The sequence below is a fragment of the Camelina sativa genome, chromosome 15 (genome assembly GCF_030686135.1).
Source record: "Camelina sativa cultivar CO46 ecotype springtype chromosome 15, ASM3068613v1".
Taxonomy (NCBI): domain Eukaryota; kingdom Viridiplantae; phylum Streptophyta; class Magnoliopsida; order Brassicales; family Brassicaceae; genus Camelina; species Camelina sativa.
Window position 1 is genome coordinate 14082365 of NC_141894.1, and position 23430 is coordinate 14105794.

At 35.3% G+C, this 23430-nt stretch overlaps 4 protein-coding genes across 4 annotated transcripts; 2 read left to right on the forward strand and 2 right to left on the reverse strand.

Moving 5' to 3' along the window:
* Positions 1–5721: 5721 nt before the first annotated feature.
* On the forward strand, positions 5722–7218 carry LOC104746806 (uncharacterized). The gene is made up of 7 exons (XM_010468333.2): positions 5722–5935; positions 6031–6104; positions 6273–6364; positions 6463–6561; positions 6656–6760; positions 6893–6967; positions 7073–7218. The coding sequence occupies exons 1-7, from the start codon at positions 5817–5819 to the stop codon at positions 7166–7168; spliced, it is 660 nt and encodes a 219-aa protein (XP_010466635.1). The 5' UTR covers positions 5722–5816; the 3' UTR covers positions 7169–7218.
* Positions 7219–7759: 541 nt separating this feature from the next.
* LOC104746807 (CASP-like protein 5B3) lies at positions 7760–9442 on the forward strand. Its single transcript, XM_010468334.2, has 3 exons — positions 7760–8288; positions 8815–8947; positions 9037–9442. The coding sequence occupies exons 1-3, from the start codon at positions 8158–8160 to the stop codon at positions 9229–9231; spliced, it is 459 nt and encodes a 152-aa protein (XP_010466636.1). The 5' UTR covers positions 7760–8157; the 3' UTR covers positions 9232–9442.
* A 253-nt stretch (positions 9443–9695) lies between these two features.
* Positions 9696–12158, reverse strand: LOC104746808 (transcription factor bHLH34). Its single transcript, XM_010468336.3, has 5 exons — positions 11668–12158; positions 11026–11466; positions 10606–10683; positions 10342–10504; positions 9696–10190 (listed from the first exon to the last, which is right to left on the reverse strand). The coding sequence occupies exons 1-5, from the start codon at positions 11724–11726 to the stop codon at positions 9936–9938; spliced, it is 996 nt and encodes a 331-aa protein (XP_010466638.1). The 5' UTR covers positions 11727–12158; the 3' UTR covers positions 9696–9935.
* A 5502-nt stretch (positions 12159–17660) lies between these two features.
* On the reverse strand, positions 17661–20028 carry LOC147926622 (uncharacterized). Its single transcript, XM_087487121.1, has 4 exons — positions 19912–20028; positions 18336–18404; positions 18193–18225; positions 17661–17933 (listed from the first exon to the last, which is right to left on the reverse strand). The coding sequence occupies exons 1-4, from the start codon at positions 20026–20028 to the stop codon at positions 17661–17663; spliced, it is 492 nt and encodes a 163-aa protein (XP_087343247.1).
* Positions 20029–23430: the final 3402 nt, after the last annotated feature.

Here is a 23430-nt window from a genome sequence, read left to right on the forward strand (position 1 = left end):
AAAACAATCTTCCTTATTGCTTTAGCTTTACTCAGTCTATACAATTTCATAGTGCATCGCTTGATCTCTGTGGATTCGACCCTAAAGTGCTACGACGACACCACTAGATCGTGGTTGAGTGTGCTTTGGGTTTTAATTGACCTTTGATCAGTCGCGCTCACAGAGCTCATATTCTTTTTATTAATAAATGTTTTTACTTCTCATTGTTATTTACATAAATATGCCACTGAAATATTATAAGCTAATTTTTTCCTATTAGTTTTTAAAAATGAAAGATATAATCAACTATTAAATCCGAAAATGTATTTAATTATCATTTTCATTATCTATTTACTTATTAAAAGTAAATTACATTTCACAAATAAGAAAAAAAAATATTCATTTATTTATCACTTTTATCATTTTTCTCATTGCATTTTTAAACTTATGATTAGTTTAAATTAAATCAATTAGTTTAAAATATTACTTTATCTATTTAATGGTATAGTGATATAAATAATAATGTGAAACATAAAATATGTGAATTTGATTTTTAGAAACACAAAAAGACATCAAAACTTTCTACACCATCTTAAAATTTTTTTCCAAGTTCAAATATTTCACGGGTGAAACATATTTACAGAATATAAATGCAAATTTGAATAAACGAAAAAAACTTTACTTATATATTTTGTTTCATAAAAACAAATCTTAAATCTCAAATTATAATTTTACTCATAATATTTTATTTAAATTGATTTAACCCGCACTACCTAGTATGTGTATTATTATTTACAACCAAACACTACAAGAAATTTGACTATTGATAGCATAAAAGGATAGCGTTTTTGATGTTTATGCTATCTTTGAGTGAACCGTATATTAAAGATAGCGTTTGGTTATTTGTAAACGCTATCTATGGTTAACAGCGGGAATTAAAATTTGACGCGGGCCAAAATTTGGTTCCTAAAAATTTGTAAACGCTATTGAAATTAAAAGGGGGAAAAAATTCGTCATTTCCCTAAGGCAAAAAAAATAGATCTAAGGCAAAAGGGGTTTTCATTTTTCTCTCTTTCTCGATTTTTCCTCTCAATCGACTTCTCAGTCTCTCAAACTCTCAAACTCTCAAACTCTCAAACTCTCAAACTCTCAAACTCTCAATCGACTTCTCGACTTTTCCTCTCAATCGATTTCTCTGGCTCTCAATCGATTTCTCAGTTTCTATTTCTCTCTTCCTCAACTCGGTTTCTCTTTCTCGATTTCTCTGGCTCTCAATTGATTTCTCAGTCTCTAGCTATTTCTCTCTTCCTGAACTCGGTTTCTCTCTCTCTCGCAACTCGATTTCTCTGTCTCGGAACTCCATCTCTCTCTCTCTCAACTCGATTTCACGGTGGAAACCCTAATCAAGGAGTACACTCGATTCTCACACTCAGATTAGCCGGGTGGGTAATTTTATCTTTGCTTGTTCTCTGATTTGTTGATTTTTTGATAGGGTCTTGTTGGACGATGAGTTCACTCTGATTCTCACACTCGATTCTCTAGTTTTAAATTTGAGTGTATGTGGAGCTGAGTTACGGTCTTGTTGGACGATGGATAATATATTATCGTCCCGTCTTTACAAAGTTTATGGATCTTTATAGCTAAGAATTTGCATGTAGATGGGTATGTGATAGATACTCCTTTGAACTATCTGAAACTTGAGGATTGGAATTATTTTCAACACCACTGTTTGATTAAGAATATGCCTAAGCTGAGGGAAGCATTTGTCAGTGTTTTTGAATTCCCTGATCTAAAGTGTCTTATTAGATCAATCAGATTTGTCAAGCGTCTTAGAATATGTTCACAGGTAATTAGTTTCGATTTATCAACTACAAGTTGTTAATCTCATTAATTTATAGAATACTCTGTTAATAATTTTGATTATGTGGGCAGGATGTGTATGGTGATGGTTTTGTTTTCAACCAGCTCGAGCATCTGAACTTATGTGTGTGCAAAGAGGATTCGTTGAATCTCCTTGGCCAGTTGCTTAAGGATTCTCCTAACTTACGAGTATTAAACATGTTCCTTGATGAAGTAAGCTTCTTCAATAAACTACTACTCTTTTGGTTGTCTGATACGGTTTTAATCCAATTCTTCTGCTTGTTGTTAGGAACATGAGGATGATCAGGAGCATGATTGTATGGTTTGCTGGAATCAACCGAGTCCTGTTCCTAAATGCTTGTTGTCCAGTCTACAAATTTTCAACTGGTCGGGATACTTAGGAACACCACAAGAGAGAGACATTGTGGTTTATATCTTAGAAAACGCTTGTCACTTAAAGGTGGTAACAATCTCGTAGAAAATGCTTCTCTCTGGAGGTCAACTAAAACTGTTGGATCACTTACCCAAGCTGTGGGAGTCAAAATAGCATGGCCAGCTAATAAAATCAAGATGGTTGATTACCAAACTTCTGATTCATCGGTAAAATTTTGATTTTGGTTGATTTTTATGAAACTGTATTATTATCATTCCTTGTTCTGATATATATTTGTTTATGACTGACTTAGGTACATGACATGGTCATCATCTACGATTGTAATGTGGAGGAGGATGAGATAGTTGCTGAGGGTCATATATGGTCTACTGATCCAAACGAAGTAATCAATGATATTCGTATTGGTTCAAATGCTGCAGTGGTGAAGGTTGATAAGGTGGTTAAGAAAGATGCTTATCTGTGGAGACCAACTACTGAAAATTACTTGATGGAGCATGTACTTCAAGATTATATTTCCTGGCCAATTAACAAGATCAATACTCAACCTTCAAGAGAAGCATCACCAAAAGCATCATCACCTAAGGTATAATTTCCAGTGACTGAATTTTAAGTTAGTCAAATGTTATATAATGATCTTGAGTTGATCTTTAATTTTGTTCTGAGTGGTAGAGTATAAGCTGCAGCGTCGCTAACAGCTCAACAAATGGAAAGAAGACTTGCATGTTGTTGGACTGTGAAAACTCAGGAGAGATCGTTGCAGAAGGTATAGTCATGTCAGCCAATCCGGAAGACACAGTCCACTGTAAACCCTTAGGACCTAATGCTAGCAAGGTATGGGTTAAAATTATAAAGATTGGAACAGCCAAAGTATGGAGACCAAGTGCGGAAGTGGAATGTGTTGCTGATGCTTTAGGTACAACAGTGGCATGGCCTACTGATAAGATTGTAGGGTCTTGAGTTCAACACAGTTGTGTTAGAAACAAACTAGGGCCTTAGCTTGGAACTTGAACAATTGTGTGGTGTTTATGTTTGGCTAACTAGTTTATAAGTTTATTGAACTATTGTGTGGATTATGTTGGTTAGTTGGATTGAAAACCTAATGTTATTTTATAAAAGTTTTCTTCTTCACTTCATTTTGTCGTAAATCAGGAATCCAAACAAATAGCATAAAACGAATGCTACAAAAAGTAATATAAAAATGTAAATAGTCTAAAAATAACGAAATATAATCGCTATTGTATACACTTAAATATAGCGGTTATAAAAACGTTATAGTTTTTGTCAACATTCAATAGCTTGCTAAAAACGTTATTGTTTATCAACATTCAATAGCGCGCTGAAAACGTTATTGTATATCAAAATTCAATAGCACGATAAAAACGTTATCTAAAGTGTCAGACTTTTTATCGCGGGCGATGACATAGCGTTTACCAAACCGCTATCGTATGATACGGTAGCGTTTTTCAGGCGCTATCAATAGTCAAATTTCTTGTAGTGAAAATTAGTGTTGGGTCTTCCCTAAAACGCAGATTTAACGGATCTAACCTAATACGACATATACATAGAGTTATTTTGCCAAAATCGTAACAATTTCGTTTTGAACACTTCTTCTTCATTCTAGGAACGCCGGTTAAAAATCTAGATCTGATTATTTGACTTATTGTTTTTGTCAGATTAGGTTGAGACATTTTTCCTCAATATAGAGGATGACAAGGTTTCAGCTTATTAATCATATTGAAATAGAGGAAGTTGTCGAACTTCTTAAGGGTGGGACTGGTTTGGTATGATAGATACAAATGCATTAGATGTTTTGCACTCTCCAATTTAGTATTTACAACTAGATAACGCATTCGATTAGTCTAGATATTTTGGATGGAGTGGTGGAATTTGGATGCAAATTTTGCAACTAAACAATAGATTAGACCATATGCTTTGTCTCTCATTCCAAATTAATATTGTGGCTGAAGACATTGCGACAATGAGACATCATGATTTCTACTTTCTAGAACCATCTTCTCGACACCGAGGAATTCGGACGGCTCTATCTCAAACTGAAAAGGGTATAACAACCGATCTTTCTTTTAAGTTTCTTTTGAAAATCTCATTATTTCTTTTAATTGTTATGTCTCCTGGGTTGCTTGTTAGATTTTGAATGAAACTGTGTCATACGACACTGCATACAATTTCTACCAATCAGACTTAATTTGACCAGCAGCAAATAGAGCAAGTCAAATCAAAATTCCGCGAGATGCGTTAGTGAGGCCTACATGTAAATATTATTGTAGCTTTTGTGATAACACCACTGTGTGATGATTGAGTTAATGTGTATTGTGTAGCTTACGGATCACGCAATGACAAACCCTGCCTTGTTCGGACATAATAATGAGTTCGTTCGTCGGCTCTTAAGCTTCCTCAAAGGATTGGACATAGTAGAAGCATCGCTATTTTTCGTGGATATGAAGCATCGACTCAACAAAGCCAAGAAGACGTCCAGATTTAAAACAGACTAAGACTTAAAAAAACCGTTTCAAATGCGTCGTCTTTATGTGATATTGGATGTAATATTGGATTCGAATTTTATTTTTTTGACAAACGAGCAAATACGTTACCGTTATTACTACTTCAGTCTTGAATAAATAGTGCTATAATAATTTATGTAGACTACATGGTGACTGACTACATGTACATGCGGATTTGTTCAATAGAAGTTGTAGCTCAATAGAAAATCGATCACATTAGCACCACTGTTCACGTTCTATCTAGGCTTCTAGCCTAATATAACAACATGCAAATAAACATATTTTAAATGACATTTTCACAATTTTTCGAAACTAAAGCCAAACAAAACTTAAGCTAGATCTATAAAACGTGAGACTTCGGATCTATATATATCCTCATACTTTGACTTTTTAGCCGGTTAAACATAGAGACATTTTGGTACATATGTATGTACCAATGAGTCTCCCTAAATACAACTGAAACTGGCTAACTCTCTGATTAGTTTCCCAAATCCCTAGTCATATGAAAATATAAATTTATATTCTAGTTAGAATTGAGAATATTGTAAGTACCGGTCCGATCGTTCTGATCCAAAATTAAATAAAATGAGTTCTGGTCTAAGATAGGTCAACTTTGGGAGGAACTAATTTAGCATTCGTATAATTATACAGTTTTACTAAACTTTATTTTAAAGGTTTAAACATTCAAGTCTTTATTACTTATGTTCCTCTAAGATAAAGATACTAATTGCCATCATCCATGATTAGGATTTAGGATACAGACGGTCTTTGTTTTCACATACTATTCGATAGTCAATTTTTTTTTTTTATCACAAGTCGTAGTATTTTAAGCAACATGTTATTTCTTGACATAGAGGTAAGTCATTTTTTAAGGTGTGTCTATTATTCTTATTCATTTTATATAATCATATATATACCCTATAGTTTGTAGTTTCTACTGTATATTTAATTATTCCATCATTTACCGTCTCCCTCGTCTCCTTGCTGATAAGGGACTTCATCATCTTCCTTCCTAGCAAACTCTCTTCATACATTTAACAATCTTCGTATAATTTTAAGAAAACATGGAGCAAACCCAAGAAAGGGTTGTTAAATGGGGAAAAAAGATCGAGAAAATGCCGCATCTTGTACATTCCGGTCGACTCATCTTTGCATCTGCGTTCATCGTGTCTGCTTGGAGAGAGTAAGCACTAATCACATTTTTAGATCTAAATGAAATATATTGTTGTTTCTTTAACCTAGTGATTTTTATTTTTATTGTGTTTTTTTTTCCATAAGGTCTTCTGGATTCGACCTTAATGGTGGAGTAGCTGCCGATGAGTTAAAACCAAAACTTGGTTTTTTTGAGAACCTTTTTTTTTTTTTTTTTTTTGAACAAACGGTTTTTTTGAGAACCAGGTAAACATTTTATTATACCAAAGCGCTAACTAAACACAATTTCTTGAATTAAAAAAAAAAACATATACACACAATTTCTACTGTATGTTTTATTCATTTGCGTTATAATTAATAAAAATTGTAGGCAAAATACATAGTTGCTCTTGGTATAGCGATTAAGGTACTTGGAGGGATCTTTTTCATCTTCAACGCCTACATAGGAGCTTTGCTCTTGGTATACTAATATACCTCACTATCTTATTCTTATATATCTTTAATACTGAAATCATCAACGGAATAATTACTAAAATATTGCATATGGTTTGATCTTAGCTTGTATACCAAGCCATTTTGACCCCCATATTGTACGATTTCTACAGTCGCAAATTTGATAGAGATCATTTCACCATTTTCTACAGAAAGTTCAGAATGGTAAGCAACCTGATTCACTGCTTAAAGTGAAATATCAGTATTACTGGTGATATATGATTGATTATATATAACACATTTGACATAATATTATTAGTTTGTGAACGAGACGATGTCAGCTGATGATGGAGTGGCCATGAGCCTATATACCTCCATAGTTAATGAAGAATCGCACCAGAAATTCACCGATCAGCTTAACGAAGTAATCAAACTGGATAATCTTCTCATAATATCATAATTAATTAGTGTATATTTAGACTATATTTATAATAAATAAATAAAATTATAGTGTCATTGCTTTTAAATAACCTTCTTGTTGGTAATGTTTCTGCAGATTGCAAGACTAGCCATCTCGAACCCTCTGTTCACACCGAGCGAGTTTAACACATTGTTCATGAGGTTTATTAAGGTATTGAATTACTTAAACAAGAACCGTTAACTAACAATAAGAAAGTAATTAACTCAGACAAGAAATGATTATCGAAAACTGAAATTGGCTGTGTGTTATTTTCAGGGCGTTGGAATAGTAGCTGCATTGGCGTTCTTCATTGCGATGAAACATAGACATGAGGTTCTCATCGAGAAGTCTTCCAAGAAGCAAAAAAACTAACTGAGCCAATTGGTTCAATCAAACAAGATACATATCTCTTTGTTTTTTTCCAATAATTTTTAGTGTAATTTTAAGTTTTTGTGATGCTTTTCTTTTGGCTATGAATAAAATAGCAAGTATTTGATTATGATGTGGTATTTTCATTTGCCGGACAAGTTAAATAGCTTAATTCATTATTCTTTTTTTCTAGACTCTATGCTTATTTTAATATTAATTAAATTTAGAGTTTATGCGCATTATTTTTATGTTGTTCAAACACTAAATTTGATGTTTTAAGTGATACAAAATAAATGATTTTTACTGTTAATCTAAACAAAAAACTGGTTCATTATGTTGTTTGGTTCGGTATAGTTTTTGCCGTAAAGTTGGACATATTCTGGCTGAGTAATAAACTAACAAAAACTGAATAAACAAACAACATAAAAAGCCAAAAGCCTGATCAAATCACCCAAAAACAAAAAAAAAAAATAGTATATCAATCAAACATTATAAAATCAATTTCCCAATTGAAAAAGTGAAATTCCAACAATGCAAAAGACCAAAAGATTGAATTTTTAAATAAATATTTGTCCATCACTTTCACCATTAGCTAATTTACTATTTATATAAAATTTTCCACTTTCCAATTAACAAAAGTTAAAAATAAAAATTGCGCATATTTGTTCTTCTTCGTCTTCTCTCCTCCTCTCTATGTGCCCCTTTGAATCAACAAAAGAAAACATAAATAAAAAGTCTTCAATTGTTCAATAGTCTTCTCCTCTGTTTCTTCTAATTCGTACCCTGAAAAAAAAACTTAAAAATCTTACCATTTTTGTTTCTTCGCCGGACAAATCGTCTGAGTTTCAAAAAAGCTGTTTTGTTTTTGTTTTTCCGGTGGGGTTCTGAACTTTTTTTAGTCTCGGAGAAGTGATAAAGACTTAACAATTTACGATTTGGGGTTTTGTGTTGAATTTGGAGATTCTTGGTGGGTGTCTGGTGGTGGAAGAGAAATGATAGATATCCCTGGAACACCAGGGACTGTGACCGGTCTTGTCTTGAGAATTTCTCAGTGTGTTTTTGCTGCTGGTTCCATTTCTTATATGGTTACTTCTGGTGGATTCTTCAGCTTCACTGCTTTCTGGTAATCATAAAGTCAGCTCTTTTATTTTCTTTAATGTTCTGTTCTGTTTGATCAGAGTTTAGGATATTGAGTTCTTGGATAATAGTGTGTTCAATCGTATAGATCCAATCCCGAGAAAGTTGTTTTAGAATCTGAACTCTGGATTTAGTGTTTAGGATTTTGAGTGAGTTTGAGTTTGGTGTTAGGTGTCTCGAAGATCTTGTTCTAGACTAGTGTGGCTTTATTTGTCTATTGCTTCATGATTGGACAGATCCATCTAGACAAAGATTGGTTTGTTTCTCAAGTTTCAAAATTCAAGAAGCTGTGTTTTGTTTTGTATTCTGTGCACATTTTACGAAACTAGACCTTGATAAATCGAAACCTCTGCTTGGTTCTTTTTGTTTTCTGAAGTTAAAAGGATCTTGAAAAAGTGTAAAATCACATCTTGATATGTGAATCTTTGACAATTTAGCATTGTATAGAGATAAACAATGTGGAGTTTTCGTGTACCTATATGTTCTTACACCTTGAAAATATTTGGTTGCAGCTATCTAGTAGCAGCAATGGGTTTGCAAGTGATATGGAGTTTTGGTCTTGCAATACTTGACACATTCGCTTTAGTGAGAAAGAAAACGCTTCTTAGCCCTGTTTTAGTCAGCCTCTTTGTAGTTGGAGATTGGGTAAAAGATCCCTTCTCTTCTCTTCCCTCTCATTCTCTCTACTAAATGACCAAAAACCTCTGAATCATCTTGTTTCTTTCCGTGTTCAGGTAACATCAACATTGTCACTAGCAGGAGCCTCGTCCTCCGCGGGGATAACAGTTTTATACTTTGGCGATTTAGGAAGCTGCAGTTTTGAAGCAGAGTGTTGGAGGTACCAACTCTCTGTAGCTTTAGCTTTCCTTTGTTGGATCACCATAGCCATTTCTTCACTTACCACTCTCTGGTTACTCGCTTCCGCGTAAGTAAACTCGAAGAAGCCTCTGTACAATTTACATATATATACACACTTGGTCACTTATTAAACAAACTCATCTGAAGATTTTTGATTCTTTATTTTTGTTAATAGAATACGATTTACACCATTGTTTGTGTTTAACTCAGTGTATAAAGATTGTTTAATTAAACAGATGTTTCCTAATTGAGATTGAGAACAATGCTCTCAGTTTTATTTAATTTTTGTGGGACATTTCAATTATGGATTGTTGTACTAAAGTAGATAATATCTTACGTTATGTTTTGGATTTCACAAATTATGCAAACAAGTAAAATTCGGTTGGTGATGGTTTTTGTTTTTGCCTTGCTTCAAAGCTACAAGATGGCATAGATCCAACGGTTGGGTATTAATGAGTTAAATAATGAGTGGCTAAGATGCTTCTAGTCTATGACCTACTACTACTACTACTAAGGACCACTAACTTTTGCGTGATTTACAAAATAGTACTCTTCATTTGGTGTAATACATCTTCAAATGATCTGTTTCCACCTTTACATTGGATCAAAGTTTCTCATTATTCAAAAATAGCACCTAAGAGTAAAGCTTAAATACTTGATAAACCGAAACAAAAATCATAAAACTCTCTAATCCCAACCCACCAATGGTTACTGCAAAACTACTGATAAAGAATCATCTGAACTATGATCAATGATGAATCTAGCAGAAAGAAGATTAAGCAACAGGAGCATGATCTTTGATATCTTGAGACGCATCACGGCCAGCAGGATTGACGAATGGCCACATTGACATGTTTGGATAGTAACCGTAACTAGGGAAGACCGCCATCTTATTGGGATGGAAAGCTGCTGGATGCTGGGAGGGCATGAAACCCGATGGAGGTACCGCCATAGATTTCAACTGTTGCTCTATCTTCTCCTTATCTGCCTTCAACACCAGCTTTTCCTCGCGTAGCTCGTTTTTCTCCGCCTGTTCCACAGAGTTAGACCAGAGATCAGATAAGTGCTTACCAAATATAATGATTATGAGCCAGAAACATTATCCAGAAGAAGCTACACAGACTAGGATTAGGTAGCTAAGTATTATGACCTTAGGCTTTATGACAAAGTGAGAAACCAACCTTTAGATTCTTGATCTCTTCCAGAAGCTTCTGATTTGTTTCTTTAAGCTCATGAGCTTCACCTCTGAGCTGATTCACAACCCGGATTGCATCATCTAGTATAGCTACTTTATCCGTCTTCGGAGTCCTGCCAGGCTCCAAAACAGAGCTCAAGTCAATGAACCTGAAAAAACACACGGTATTCTTACATATGAGACACTGCAGAACAACACAGTGCAAAACAATAACAAAAACATACAAGGTTAAGCAAAGCTTTGAACATACCTATCATTTAGCTTTTCCCTTCTCAGTTTCTCGCGACAAGCTTTGGTTCCTGGCTTGTTACATGATCCAGTTCGTCTCCTGTTCATACATAAATCATATTAAACAAAGATGTAGATAAAAAAATCAACAAGATCACACAGCAGTCTCTGATCTAGTTTAATATACTAGTGATTCTTTCCTACAAGGAACTTGTGATTGATCCTAACGACAAGAAACATGTATCACTCACTAACCACAAACGTTTAGCCAAGTAAACAAGATTGCAATCAAAGTTGAATTCAAGATCCAAAACTGGTGGAGAGCAAAGATAAATCATTAGCTGCAAATAGTTCTACCTAGAGCAAACACACCACACCACATCAACCACAACAGTTCTTGAAAACTAAAGAGCATAGTGTTCAGATTCTTGAAAAAGACTACCTCTTTTTCGAGCATTCCTCCTCAACATGTTCAAGCTCTTCCTTAACACCACCAACAGATGAAGAAGAATTGATTTCCACATCACCGGTACACACCACTTGCCCCGGTTCCTGCTGCAACAAATGAGGCGCTGCTGCTGCTGCTGAAGAATCATCGTTTCCTCCTCTAAAGCCACACACTTGCTGCGTCTCTTGGTGCAAAACACCACTAAACGACGCCCCCAAATCCAATTGTGCTGATCCAATGCTGCTACTATAAACAACTCCGTCGTTCTCCCCTCTAAAGCTACAAACTTGCTCTAGGTTTCCACTAAAAGAATCGAATTGTAGCCCTTGATCTTGTGGCTGCTGCAAATTCACACCAGAAGACCCAAACCCCTGAAAGATGTTGTTGTCATCCTCATTTCTCTGGATAAATCCATAAGGATCCTCTACTCCATTGCTACATACAGAGTCATCTCTATCAATAACTAAACAACTCAGATAAACGCAAAACAAAACAATCCCTAGAAAAATAAAAACTTTTGATATTCTATAAAAATTCGAAACTTTGAGGCTTCGTTTATTGAAATTAGGGAAACCATGAGAAACCCAGAAATCTGAAAAGGAACAAGACATCGGAATTGAAGAATAAAAATCAAACCTTTGATCGAAACAAAGGGCAGCGAGGAGATCATCGTCGTCGTGTATTGATGGATACATTAGAAGAACCAGAGTGAATTGAAGAATGAGAGAATCTGATTATTAAAAGAAAAAAATCTTTTTATTCAGAACACAAAAACACAAACTTTTGTTGTGTTAGATATATTATATAGTATAATTAGAATTTAGGTTATTGGAATAAATAGTGTTGAAGAATAAAGATTTTAGGGAATTTTGGAATTTTTTTACAAAAAAAAAATCTGAATCTTATTCTCGGGGGGAGAAAAAAACATATCGAATTTAGTAAAAAAATAAACACTTTGGTTTGAACGAGAAGACAACAAAATCGGAATCAGTTTAACTATTTTAATTTTTTTTTTTAAAGTAAATATATTTTGAGGGATTTAAGAAAGCCACGCATTAAGCAAATTGGTTGGGGTCAACAGTAAAAGAGAATCGTTCAGTGTTGGACCGCTTTTATAAAAAAGGCGCGGGCCATTACTACGTTTCGTTTTTTTTGTATTGGACTGAGTTTTTATTTATTTATTAATATAATTTAGTTTATGCCTTTATGGAAGTGTTGCATGTTGAGAGTTATTGTATGTTTAAATGTACGAGAGAGTGTCAGTTGCATTATCGTTTCATTGCGGTCGGCGGTCGCAACCTAAATCCACTTAACAATATCATCATTGAGCGTCTAATCTCAACATTCTATAGGAACCAACCACACACTTAGAGTTTGTAAGTTTAACGCAACCAAGCGAATTGTTGATATTGTGTGATAAATATTAGAGTATGTATGATGACATCGATACTATCTTTTAAGAAAGTATGTATGTTGCGTCATATTTTGCCTTACGTTAGATATTTGTTGGATGCTAGCCATTTTGGAATCTGTCGAATTTGAAGTTTTGAGGATGGAATTAACGCACATGATCACATTTAAAAAAAAAAAAGAAAAAAAAAATCATAAATCACTTCAATTTTTATGGCCTCCATTAGATATCGTAGTGCTCTATCTTCTTTTATGGATTATATTATTCATATCAAGTAAAGAAAAGTTAATTACATGACTAGTGACAGGAAAAACAAAGACATTTGCCTTACCTCCTAAAATATTATAAAAATTATTTCTAACCTTTTTCGTATATTGCTGAAAATATTTTTTGTAAGTTTAAAACGCTATTTTAGCCGGTTTAAAAACAAGTTTAATCATCTATATATATATTACATAATAATTTAAAATATTTATGACATCAGTCCTATTAAAAAAATTTACTCGTATGATTGTACCCCAGAAATTTGAAATACGACCCAGAGATGAAAGAAGCTTACTATTTAGTTCTGTCTCTATTCTAGAGTGAGCAGTATCCACATACTCTCTCAATAGAAGGCCAAACTAAATGTCACTTGTTTGGTCAAAAAAGTCTAAGGCTTAAAAAGAGTTTGGCCTTGACAGATAAAAAAAAATCTAACTTTGATAAAAAGCAAAGAACAAATGAAAACACAAAGTGGAGAAAATGGCCAATCGAAGAAAAGGATAGACAATTCATGAAGCAGTGTGATGATATGATCATTACAGTGAAAGAATCAAAGAATCATTCATTCATGCTTTTTGTCTAAGTTTTTGACACTTGGGATGTTTGGAATAACAAAAACGTTTGTTGGCGTTTTCAAGCGCCGCATCTTCGAACTTCACATATATAATCTCTCCCCGATATTATATAATTCATTTAGTTTCTTTGTGGTTCTAAACTTGTGTTGATAGACGTACTTATAGTGTTGATGCTTATAAAATGTTGATGTACGTATATGTGGAAGTGTTATACTGTAGTATTTTTTTTTTTCAGTTTTTCAAGTTCATCCTCCATTTCTTGAACTTTAACTGGTTTTATAGTGTCCAGATCCATCTTCATAATGTCATCTATTGCATAATCCTTCTATCGTAATAGTATCAACTTGTTGAATTAAGGTTTTTTTAATGCGTTTTCATGGTTTTAATTGTTTCATAGTCCGTCTAACACAAACTGATAGGTATAACCGTATAAATATATGGTATCAGTCTACAATCAAACATTTTCTTTAAGTTTCTTTACAGTTGAAATCGGAATTACAATTATACTCTTTTAAAAAGGGGGAAAGAAACACACAATTGTATTTCTGGGAAACAATTCGTTGGGCTTACTTTTGGGTCGTAACAATCTCGAATAAAGGGGCTTAATCCCTTAACTGAAATTATTTTTATTTTTATTTCGTTTTGGTTTCTTTGTTTTGCCAACTTAGTAAAATATGATTTATCAAAATATCATTTAGATTTATGTTTATTTTGTATAAAAAAACAAGTATCCTATCAAAAAAATGTTTTTCTATTTAGTATATATAACTAGCAATTGATCCGCGCTACGCGCGGGAGTTAGATGAGGGTTTTTTTCGGTTGTTTTGTTACTTTGTTATTGGTTATATATTGTTTCTTTTTACGTCTGGTTATGTTGTTCGTATGTTTTATTTTGCTATTTTGTTAGTTTATTTTTTTTCTATATGTTTTTCAGCTAGCATAATGTAGTCAATTTTAAAATTTTTGATAAATTTAAATTATCATGATTATTTTTGTTTTCAAAACATATAAAATTAGAAGTTAAGTTTGTATAGTAATAATTGTTGTCTTGCTTTAGTCGTTAGTTGTGCTTAATTAAAATTATTTTTTATTTTGTTATTGGATTATTATTTGGTTTTATTATATATGGTTATAGATAATCTTTTAATTATTTTATTATTTTGTTAGTAACTTGTGTGAGTAATTTTTTGTCAATATTTTTGTATTTGTAGTAATGAGTTAGTGGTTTTTTAAAAGATTTGTAGCAGCTATATTTATTTTAATAATTCAAAGTGGGTGTATGAGTTGTGATTAGTTTTTTATTTTTTAGATGAGTTAGAATTGTGTTGTTTTGGATGTTTCTTATCTAGTGGGTTTTTGTAAGATAGCCTTAAAACGTTGGGGTCTAATGGGTCATTTTTAAAAATTTAAACAAATTGGTAAAGTAGTTAACGTGAGGGGGACTCGCATGTGGGTTGACATTGGTGTCTGCTGCATCTTAGATCTCGCCAGCTACCGATGACAGCGAACCAATTTGGAGTAAATCCATTTTTGTTTCCGAGTGAAGAACATAATCCAGTTTGGAACTCTGATTTCAAAGTTTCTTCTTCTTTTTAGATCACCAATTGTATCGTTGCGATTTCCTGACTGTTGCGTGTTTGATCGGCTGCTTATGTTCTCGATTCCGATTTGTTGCTGAAAATGCTGGTCTAATTATTTTTCTCGGGCGATGTATGTTATTTGATGTGTTAATTGTGAGTTGCCGAAGATAATTGTGAATTGATTCTCTTTTCGCGTAAGTGACGAAGTAAATTGTAAGTGATTTTCTTTCCAGCTTAGATCAAGTTTCTTTTTTCTTACTGTTTTAGCTATCTTATCCTTAATCCGTTTTGCATCACCAAATTTTTTTTTTGTTTAAACAACTTTGACCGGCCTCTGTTTTTCTTTGTTTATAGCCCAGCTTATCCTTCCAAAGATTGCTTTTCATGTTCTTGCCCGTCCCTAACATTATAATTCCATTAAGATAAATATTCTTTCGAAATATATGTCTCCTGCTGTTTGTAATTGTATGAATTCGGTACTTGAGTTGTTTGCTTGTAAATTTTCTGCAATTACTATGATGTTGTGTTCCACATATCTGTCTCTGAGGTTTATGTCGTTGAGGTCCTTCTATCTACTAATTGCCGGTAATGGTTTTATGGCGAGCAGACCTATATTGATGTTGTTGTCAATTTGATTGTCTGGGGGTGCTGTTGGAATGTGTTGTGATGCTTCGCGAGCTAGTGTTATCTTATTTTGTTTGAATTTAAGTTTTTTTTTTATACTTTTATTTATGTTAGTTTTTTGTGTTTGGTTTTGTATATATTCGTTTCTATGTATTGGTAATCAATATGAAAAAGAAATAGAAATGTTTTTATTCGAGTTGTTGGAAATGATTTGCTCATGATAACATTGGTAAACCTTATAGTCTAAACGAACAGGATGAATTTGGTCATTTGTTTGTGGTGGTAGCAGTGGTCACATCTATTTTCCATCATTGATGCTACAGTTGATTGTTGGTTGAAATGTGGCCAATGTAGCGTAGTATTTTAGTAGCTTTTGTACTTTGACTCTGTGTAATGCCCTCTTGATATTTTTTCAGCATTGATCACTTTTTGCTTTGTTTTCCTTCCAGCCTAGCTTATCCAACCACATCTTTCCTTCTACTATATCGCCCCTACATAATTTTACAATTCCATAAAGGTAGATATCATCTTTGTAATTACCTTCTGCTGCCTTTTTCAACTCCAAGCCTGTTTCTGTATTGTTCTTGTGAAAATACTCTTGTATTCCTTTGATGTAGTGTGCCTTCACATTTTCACTTGCTATGCATTTCTCCACGAGGTCTTGGTATTTGGTAATTTCTGCTAGTGGATTCATAGCTAGTGGCCTTAGGTTATTTTCTTGTATACTCTGTTGTCTTGTGCTGCTTTTGTTAGTTGTGGTGATGCTTGCATAACATGTCTGACGGTTTTACGTGAAATGAGAGCAACTCTTGAGATTATATCTCCCAGGATGTCGTTTGGTAGTTCATCAAGGGAGTAATCTTTCTTTTGTTGCATTTTCATAGTAGTTGCTCTGAATTTCAGTCTGGATTTTTAAGAGCGTACTTTATAGGCTGGATGTCAATTGCAGTTACGTTTGTGTTTGGTTTTTTCTAATTGTTGTCCTGCTATTATATTGTGTATTTTCAGCGTTTGATATTGACGATTTATTTTTTTTTTGCCGTTACTTATAATCATTATTTTTAGGTGTTATTGTGTGCGTAATTCGGTTGAGTGGGTTTTGTTTTAATTATTTCTGTAGTTGAATATATAAGACGTTTATGTATGTGAATGGGAAATTCTATCTATTAATCTGTATTATTAAACATGATTATTATTTCAGTAATTGAACATTATAATTTCTGATTAGTATTCTATAATTTATTTGGCGTTTGTTAATTGTCCGTTTATGTCTACGTTCTTTACCCTAGTTTTATCCCTCTTAGTCTTTCAATTATGATATGATTGTGTGACTAATTGTGGTTAGTGGTGTTTTGACGTTTAACATTTAACATTAAACTACCGTGCATGTAAGAATTATTAATGTTTTCTTAATAAGACCAGTTCACTCATTTGAAGTAGCCTGTCCAAACATGTGTGTGAAATGACAAGTTTTGATCCAATCCCAGTTAAGGTTCTCAAGACACCTGTCAAGCTACGACAACTTTAGGATGTTCCTTTATCCTTTGCCCTGACAATGTCTATCCCTTGGATTCTTGTAGCTAGTCCAAGACACTTCATCCTGAACTCAACCATCAAGCTGAGCTTTATATAATTAACAACATCAGCAAGTAAAGCTTCGCAAACGTTTAAGTATCATAATTTCATCTTTTTAAGTCATTGACTCTTCGTAGGACCTCGTAAAACTGTCAAACTTTGTTATATTATCTTCAAGAGTTCATCAATCATAGAAATATATATACATATGACAGTGATGCGAAGACCAACCATCAATGATTCCATTACAAAAAAAAACTTAAAGATAGCACAAAAATGTTTGAGGAGATAACAAAAAAAGATAGTAGCTAACATGATCCTCACTGTCTCTATCCATATTTCTCTGACATAGTTGGACATTTGCTTACACAAGTAAGCCGGCATTTATACATCCGTCATTCTCGGGGTTGTTCGTCACTTGAGCGTATTTCCCTGAAGTCAAAACAAAGAGAGTTAAGGCACTGCCTACACATTTTTTACAGTTTGCACAAGGGTCAGTCAGTGTTTATGTCCTCACTTACCCCAAACAACCTTTCCAGCTGGTGTAACAAGACCAAGCTCACTCACATTGACCTGAAAATCAATTCACATATTGAGATATTAGCACCTATAGCATAGCTGAGATAAGCGAGACCTTAATATGTATAGAGCTTGGGGACTAACCTCCACGATTGTTCCCCTGGTCATGACACCAAGTGATGTATAGATGGGACCGTTGGGATTCTTCTTAACTCCAATGATCTCAAGACAGAGAGTGCATTTTAGTTCACGGTGAGTGACGTGGGCCTTGGTGAAACGCATACCAGATGGACGGATGAAACGCTCGTACTTTGGAGGTTTCCTTGTGAAAGCAGGTCCAACAAATGTAGCTTGCTGTAGTTGATGCAAAAAGCATTAACATAGTTGTAAGTAGACTATTTAGTAACGAATCAAATCAATCCACAAAGTAAACTCCAAATCTATAGTCTATATAGTCTAGAGTAAACTCAATCTAATAGTCTAGAGCCAATTCCTGAATCAATAGCCTCTATATGATAAGGCGTGTTCAAACATAGAGTGATGAAAAAACAAGTAGCTAAATCAGGATACGAAAAACAAAATACATACTTTTTCGTTTCCCAGATCGGATCACTCTGAACATTTCATCTTCAGCGACAGGACGGACCTGTAAAAGGAAATGGCTATTAGCTGCCAAGAGAGAAGAATTTAAGCTTTACCCATATGTTAAGAGTTTCAACACTGAAAAACAAATACAAAAGCAGAGAAATATATCACCTTAGAAAGAGGAACCTCCCATTTGCCAGCTTTCTCTTTCCTCTTTTGTTTAATGGTGCTGCTAAGAACCTAACACCCACAAAAACACACTTGTTAATGTAATGCCTCAATCAAGTTTCAGAATTATAGAAAATCTCAACTGAAAAAGAAAAAAAGGAAAAACAAACCTTGCAAGAAGGACTTACGAAGATTTAAGGAAGAAGTAGTAGATTGTACATTAGATGCGAGAAGATGGAACAACATAATTAGCCGTATCAAACAAAACCGTTGCGATGGTGATGGAAGACATAGAAGGATGGGTGAAAGTGTAGAGGAGTGGAGAAATTGAATTTGAATGGTTTCCGTAGCAACATTAGATGCTGAAAGGCCATGGATCTCGAGTTAAGGAGGGGAGAAACGTCAGAAAGTGGAGCGTCCCTGTCACCGCCGAGGAGAGACTTTACGCCGACGATATGCGTTATTATTAGGTTTAGATGGATCTAAAAATAGTCTGGGCTTGGAAACTTGGAATAAAATTAAGTAGATCATTTTGTTAGTTTTATGATTCTTTAGTGGGCTTTTCAATATCCGTAAAACCCAAATTATTAAAAAAAGAAATGCTGACGTGGCAGCACCAGGAGTGAGTAAAGTGAACTTTATATATATAGATTCAAGAAATTTACCTTCAAACAGCATTACATATTTACATCCACACTCAGAAAATCAAATTGTCTATTACCAAAAACAAAAAAAAACATCAAATTGTCTCACAAACACACAAACACACAAACTTCTAATCACAACACCAATCATATTAACTATTAAATATTTCACTGTTTTGCAAAGAGTTCCATTTTGACATATTTTATACAAAGTAAAAAAAATCAAACTATATGTATATACTTCTATTTAGTAAATATTTAATGGTTTAACTAGTTTTAGTTTAATGGTAAAATAAAATAAAAATAGTGTAAAAGTTACATTGAAATTTTAGAATAACATCTTTGTAAAACAACATTAAAACTTTAAAATAACACTTTTTATGAAAAAAAAGAAATTTAACTTTATAACCGCAAATAATATTTGTTTGTGTATATAAATTCTAGTAATTGTGTATAAAACTTATGTAGAGTCTGTAACTTGCGATCGACTAAGAACGTGTAACAAATCGATTAAGATGATGCTCTGATCACTCTGTTCTTGGTTTTTTCACGAAACGAAATCGAAGAATAAAAGAAAACGTAAACGAGAAAGAACACAACGCGAATTTATCCAGTTCAGGTTGCAATCCGCAAACCCTACGTCTGGCCGAGATCTCAGCTCGGAATCTACTAAGATCAGTGTTGATTACAGTTTACAAGCGTCTCTCACCCCTAACAAGAAAGTAAAGTTTTCCCGAGAAAATATGAACCCTAGATTCCCAGAAACTCTCTCTCGTTCTCACACCCAACGAATCATAACAGAAAAGCTTATATACTAGCCTCCTCTAACCGACTCGGCATTAGCTTCTCTAACTGACTCTAACCGACTTGAGTCGCACATGATCCGTCAAAGTCAGTCACATGGGTGTTGACTTGTTTCAGCTCTACAACTTAACCTTCGAGCTTCCACCATTGAAACGCCTCCGTTTTAGTAAACACGATAACCATGTCCAATTGCTCCAAACCGGACACAATCCATGGTTCATTAAATCCCGCTCCTTAACCGGAACCATCTGATTAAACCCAGATCAAACCAACATTCTACAATCTCCACCTTGGTTTGATCTGCTCCTCCGACCTTAGTGACTCCAGCATCTCGGAACCTGCTTCAGACTTACGCCTCTGAAGCACCCAATAAGTCCAACATTCCCTTGAACTTATTGACCGGCAAAACCTTCGTGAATATATCCGCATGGTTATCACTTGTGTGCACCTTAGTAACCTGCAATTCACCATTATCAAGCAAGTCTCGAACAAAACTCATCCTTGTGGCCATGTGCTTAGTTCTATCATGAAACACATTATTCTTGGCCAGTGCAATAGCACTTTCAGAATCACTGAATACCTCCACAGCCTGTTGAGAATATCCAAACTCTTCACTTAAACCCCTCGGCCAAACAGCTTCTTTGGCTGCCTTGGTTAACGCCATATACTCTGACTCAGTCGACGACATTGCCACCACCTTCTGGAGAGACGACCTCCAACTAATCACATTCCTCCCAGATAAGAATGCATAACCACTAGTAGACCTCCTTCGTCCTAAGTCTCCACCGTAGTCAGCATCACAAAAACCACTTATTCTAAAATCATTCGACCTCCTGTACACCAAACTCATCCTCGTAGATTCCCTAACATACTTAAGCACCCACTTCACTGCTTCCCAATGAACTTTCACCGGATTACTCATGAATCTACTCACAACACCTACTGGGTATGCCAAATCTGGTCTCGTTCCTATCATGCCGTACATCAAACTACCCACAGCACTAGAGTAAGGAACTGACCTCATAAACTCTGCATCCTTCTGGATTTGAGCATCACTCGCAGGAAGAAGCTTAAGTTGATTCCCGAGTGGTGTTTGAACCCCCTTTGCTTCATGCATCCTGAACCTCTCCAGGACTTTCTCCAAATAACTCTCTTGAGAAAGCTTTAATATTCCCTTCTTCCTGTCCCTGTAAATATCGATCCCCAATATCTTCCTTGTAGCTCCTAAATCTTTCATATCAAACCTGGAACTTAGCTGACTCTTCAGAGTATCAATCAACCTCATGTCCTTGCAGGCTACCAACATGTCATCTACATACAAAAGTAAATAGATGTACACACCTGAGTATTCCTTCACGTACACACAACTGTCGTGAATACTTCTTTTGAAACCAATCTCCAGCATAAATGCATTGAACTTCTGATTCCACTGTCTCGGACTCTGTTTCAGTCCATACAGAGACTTCTTAAGGAGACAAACCATGTCTTCCTTACCTTGTTCTACATAACCCTCAGGCTGAGTCATGTAGATCTCCTCATCCAACTCTCCATGCAAGAAAGCGGTTTTCACATCAAGCTGCTCCAACTCTAAGTCTTCTTGAACAACTATAGACATTAAGTACCTGATTGATACATGTCTTACCACCGGAGAGAATATCTCATTGTAGTCTACTCCCTCCTTCTGAGAATAACCTTTCGCCACTAACCTGGCTTTAAACCTAGGCCCTTCCACTCCTGGTATACCTGGTTTCCTCTTGTAAATCCATTTGCAACCTATCATTCTTCTGTTTTTCGGTCTTGGAACCAGAATCCAAGTCTTATTCTTGTGCAATGAATCAATCTCTTCGTTCATGCCACCTTTCCATCCTTCCTTACAAGAATCTCTGATAGCTGCATTATAGTCTGACGGTTCTATATCCCCGCCATCTTCTGTTACAACCAACACCCACTCAATATAATTGCCTTCTTCATATCTAGATGGCCACCTTATCACTCTCCTTTCTCTATCACGAGCGAGCTGATAATTTTCTAATCCAGTGTCACCTGATTCAGTCTCTGACTCTGAACTATCTTGCAGGTCAACCACAGAAACCTGAGTCTCTCCACCTGAACTCATACCCTTCTCTACAGTGATGCCAGACTCAAAATCATCAAATGTATCCAGTGAGATTCTCTCACTCTCTGTAGCTTGAGTTAAGTTCTTATAAGATTCACTCTCATTGAATGTCACGTTTCTGCTGATAATACATTTTTTATCATCCAGCGACCAGACCTTGTACCCTTTAACCCCTGATGGGTAACCAACAAATACTCCTTTCTTAGCTCTCGGTTGCAGCTTCCCATCATCTGTGTGATAATAACAAATGCATCCGAAAGCCCTTAAGTGACCATAACTCGGAACCGTTTTTGACCACAGCTCCTCTGGTACTTGAAACTCAATCGCGGAACACGGAGACTTGTTGATAAGATACACCGCTGTGTTCACAGCTTCAGCCCAAAACATCTTAGACAATCCTGACTCGCTAAGCATACTTCTGACTTTCTCAAGTATTGTACGGTTCATTCGCTCTGCAACTCCATTCTGTTGTGGAGTGTGAGCGATAGTCCTGTGCCTGACAATCCCATTCTCTAGACAGTAACCATCAAATTCCTTGTTGCAGAACTCCAACCCATTGTCTATCCTCAACTTCTTGACTTTAAGCTCTGACTGCTTCTCGACCATCACTCTCCACTCGACAAATTTCTCAAAAGCTTGATCCTTAGTTTTCAGAAAATACACCCACACCTTTCTAGAATGGTCATCTATCAAGCTTAAGAAGTAATGGCACTTCCCTAGTGACGCAGGAACCGTTGGAGAACCCCATAGATCAGCATGCACATACTCCAGACAGTTCTGAGTTGTATGCCTTCCTGTTGAAAAACTTACTCTGTGAGCTTTCCCAAAAACACAGTTTTCACATAATTGAAGACTAGACACCTTCTCTTTCTCAAGATAACCTTTCCTGACTAACGTATCTAACCCTTTCTGGCCAATATGCCCGAGCCTGCTATGCCACAGACTTGTCTGATCCGTTTGAACCACTGAGTTTACCTCTCCGACATAGGTGCGTCCCTGCAAAAAGTAGAGAGATCCATGTCTATTACCTTTCAACACTGTCCTACACCCTTTGCTTACCTTCATAACTCCATTCTCTGAACCAAATGAACACCCTTGAGCCTCGAACGTCCCTAGAGACAACAAGTTTCTCGAGAACCCAGGAATGTATCTCACATCCTTTATCCAAACAATCCTGCCATCTGAAGTCTTGATCCTTATGCTTCCAATGCCTTTTACCTCTGACAAACTTTCATTCGCCATTCTGACAGATCCTGCATCAAACTCCCTTAGCTCAACGAACCAATCCTTCCTCGATGTCATGTGAAACGTGCAGCCTGTATCTAATATCCATATCTCACTGAAGTTTGCGTTCTCTGTTAAATTCGCCTCTGAAACCATCAGTGATTCCACAAACTCAGTCCCAGATACAGCTGCAGACTCTCCTTTATCCTGATTAACCTTCGCTTGTCCTTTCTTTGGAAAATCCTTCTTGAAGTGATCTTCACCACCACACACCCAGCACGTACGTTTCTTCTTGTCTTTAGACTTTGAT